The sequence below is a fragment of the Augochlora pura genome, unplaced genomic scaffold, assembly GCF_028453695.1.
Source record: "Augochlora pura isolate Apur16 unplaced genomic scaffold, APUR_v2.2.1 APUR_unplaced_1186, whole genome shotgun sequence".
Lineage (NCBI taxonomy): Eukaryota > Metazoa > Arthropoda > Insecta > Hymenoptera > Halictidae > Augochlora > Augochlora pura.
The window spans coordinates 761-4648 of NW_027581205.1; the positions used below are offsets into that span (position 1 = coordinate 761).

Genomic DNA, 3888 nt, shown 5'->3' on the forward strand with positions numbered 1-3888 from the left:
TCCGGTGGTCTCGATATAGTGCTGCACGTTGTGGGCTGGCTGCGGCGGTGTCACGCAGGCACGAGTTAAACTCGGGCACCTTCTGAGGATGTCGCCGTACGGATGATCATCGGCGATGCGGCGGATCTGCGGAGATTCTCCAGCGCAGGGACGACCCTGGACCACGATGTTCGTTTCACCGTCGATCAACCGACGGTGCCGTACGTCCACTAGCAGGTGGAGATGCGACAGCATATCCGTCCCGATGATCGGCTGATTCACCTCAGCGACGACGAATGGCCACGCGAACTCCCTCCGAAGCCCCAGGTTCAACGGTAACCGCTGTTGTCCATACGTTCTAATCGGCGTTCCGTTGGCGACATAAAGGGGAACGCCGGAAGGCCCCTGACGATCTCGACGGGCAGCGGGCAGGACAGATACATCCGCTCCCGTGTCGACCAGGAAACGCAATCCGGTCTCCTTGTCGAAGACGAAGAGGCGACGACGCTCAACCTCCCGGAAATCTGTCGCCAACGACAACCTGGTGTTTAGTTTCCCACGTGGGTGTTCTTCCAGCTGTAGGGCTGAAAGCACTTCAGGGCTTTCTCGCCGTACTTCGCGTGTAGGCGACACAACCTGTTGCGCGACTGGGAGCGTTGCCTGCGGTGTGGCGATCTCGCTAACGGCGACCGGCCTCGACGGCGATCCGGAGGACGCCTCTTGCCGCCATTCGGAGACCAGCCTCCGGCTTCGAGTCGGCTGATTCGCTCCACCAACCAACCGACCTTCGGGGCCAAATCGTCCGTCCGCGGGGACGACGTCGACGCAGCGCTGACGTTTTGTCTGGACAGATCTAGAATTTTATCGGCCAGACGGGCCAATTCGTCCACGTCCACGGAGCACGTGGTGAGGATGCCCTGGGCGTGAGAAGGCAGCCGCTGCATCCACAGCGACTTCAGCAGGGAGTCGGGTACTTTGTTCTGCTCGAGCTCCCGCATGTGGCGAAGCAGTTACGACGGTCGTCTGTCGCCCAAGTCGACCTCGCTCAGCAGCGTTTGCAGGCGTTTCTCCTCGCCCTGAGAGAAGACGCGGATGAGCCTCTCCTTGACCCTCGTGTATGGCTCAGTCACGGCCGCATGGCGCAAGATATCGCCGACGTCGACGAGCGTGGATTCGTCCAGATTTTGTATCACATAGGACGAGCGTGTCCTCTCAGTGGTGATGGATGCGGTGTCGAACTGCGCTTCCATATGAGTGAACCAGAGCTCGGGGTTCGACTTCCAGAACGGCGTGTGGCGGACGCCCACACGTGCTACGTCGGCGGTGGGTACGACGCGCGGCTCAGACGCCATAATTCGACACGCGATTTTTAAAATGAGTGAGGGTGGGCCCCGCCAAACGCGCCTAAACCAATCACGTTTCCTTACGCGGTATAAGCGCGGCCTATTCAGATCACGTCGGAGTCACCAATTTTTCTGTGGCTGTGCACGTGGTAAAAGCAATGTGCGCGTGCTGCCACTAGCCTCGGGTCCGTTATGCGCGGATCCGGCAGACGGCAAGGGTACGTGAAGCAGGCTTTAGCAAAACGAAACTCTCCGATTAACAATAACGATAACTGAGTTGCATCGTACGGTGCCTCGAGGGTCGCGCATGCGCATCGACGATGCGCCCGCCTTGATGCTGTATGGCCCATGGCCAACCGCCACAAGTCTTTGTCACGAGCGCTATCTGTTGGTGGCGTCGTTGACGATGCACTCGTTTTTGCCTGCACATGTACCGATTCCCACCACCAGCAATCCTGCTTCCTCCTCTCCCTTCTACCTTTTTGAAACTTTCTTTCATTTTTATGAAAATTAACTTTCTTTTAATAGGTTTTCCCTGGGAACGATGATCTGAGTGCCACGTCGGAAATACTACCGCTTGAATCTGATTTATTAGCTTCGATCCTTCTTTGGTATTCATCCAACACTTTCTCGGTAACATAGTCAACTGTGTGACCGGTCTTATTTTTATATACCTGTTTTTGGTTTGGCCGTACCGAATTGCCGGTCCGCACAAATTCGGTGCGACGGGTTCGAGTCTCTGGACGGGAAGAGATGGTAATTCCGTAAGTGAGTAGTCGTAGGTGGAGACAAGGACAATTTATTTTTATTAAATAATCAATACGCCGTGACGGAGGCGTCTAGCGACGTAGATTGTGAATTTCTTATAAAGTACCGGAAAGCGCCTGTCCGCTCCACGCCTGACAACGCTGGGTCTAAATTGAACTAAGTAATTTGTGATGAATTGCTTGGGGTTTTGCCTGACAACTTGGCCTTTTTTGATTACCCGTCACGACGGTTGTGAGGTACTTCCGACGGGTCGGAGTTCGTTCGAACGTTACCCGACGGAGGCTAGCCCTGCCCGCGAAGATCGCACGGGCAGCTTGTGCCCTGCTGGTCACTCCGCGAGGTTATGCTTTGCCTCAGACCGTTTTACGCGCACCGCTTAGCTGAATCAGTTCTTTCAGACCGGGGCGTGCCGCTCGGCTTTCCGAACTAAATCACTAGCGATCTACACTCGTTCTCGTTTCGAGAGAGTCTCTCCGGTTTGTTTTCCCTTCTTCAGGGAACGTCCCCAGCGAGCTCAAACGACCCAGGAAGGAGTGGCTCGTCCCGTTTCCTGCTAGGACGTCGACTTCCCAATGTTCGATGACGACGAAAGTTGACTAATGAATGGATATGACTTGACTCTGACGCCTTGCGAAAAGCCACCCGATACCACGCGGTGCAGTGCCGGTGCACAGCTTGTTGCTCCCGACTCCTCGGTTTGAGGCGCCTGCTGACCAGGGTGAGACAGGACAGTTTGCCTGTTGCTCACAAATCGGTTTGATTTTGCTGGTTCCAGCAGCGTTTTCGCAATCCCGTGAAAGTACTGTTGCCCGCTTCGCTGTCAGACGTAGAGTGCCTTCTCCCGTTCGCGCATCGACCACCTTCGATTAGCGATTGAGTGGAGATCAAGTGGGGACCGATGCGCACGCAAATTTCTTTGAGAGAGGGGGCATCACGCGATGTTCACACACACACACACAGGCGGTATACCTCAACGGTGTACCTCTCGACCGAGGCATATGTAACCTGGTCATGAAAACCCGGTTACAACTGTTAGTGATCATCAACTGTTACAATCACCAAACCTGAGTAGGATTCCGGTAGGCTCACTAGAAGAACTGCAACAATCTCTTCATTTTCAAGTGGTTTCCCCTTTTCCCGTAGTAATGCTACCACCCTCATGATAGCGTCTATGTGGTCGTTCATTGGTCTACTTTTGTATTATATTCCATACAATTTCGCTGTCTTCAAAATATAAATTTGGAATTTTTCACAGTCAATCTGGTGACCGCTTGAGATTACTTGCAATATTATATAGAATTGTGTGATTAAATTTTCATTTATCCCGGTTATCTGCGCAGATACTGCGTGACTTTGAAAAAATCGACGAGCAGTGTTACCTGTGGATAAAATGATAATTGTATTTTTATTAATGATACTATTCAACTGTAGAATTACAATAAGCTTCACATAATATTAATAATAAGAAGAACATTACCATCATTTGTGCTGCCAAATCCTTGCTTCGGCTGATCTACCAGTATGCCTGATTCGAAGCGGAGACCCTTCCTGATGTTCTTCTTTTGCTGCTCTTCCATCATTTATTTATCTTGTGAAGTGCGTACTTGCCATTTTTTATGCCTAATCTATAAGACAAGCTCAAGCAGTACTTCAAAAACCGGATCCAGGCATGTAGCGTGGATGGCCCGAATTTAACGTTATCTTCTCTAACCTCTTGTTTTAAGATAAAATCTATATTATTAAAATCTTTCGACGTGGCCTGGCATAAAAAGCAACGTTGGGCCGATGCTACATGTGC

The 3888-nt window shown here is 51.9% G+C and overlaps 1 protein-coding gene across 1 annotated transcript; it reads right to left on the reverse strand.

Moving 5' to 3' along the window:
• Positions 1-989: 989 nt before the first annotated feature.
• Positions 990-1331, reverse strand: LOC144477452 (uncharacterized). The gene has a single exon (XM_078195179.1). The coding sequence runs from the start codon at positions 1329-1331 to the stop codon at positions 990-992; it is 342 nt and encodes a 113-aa protein (XP_078051305.1).
• Between the last annotated feature and the right edge of the window lie 2557 nt (positions 1332-3888).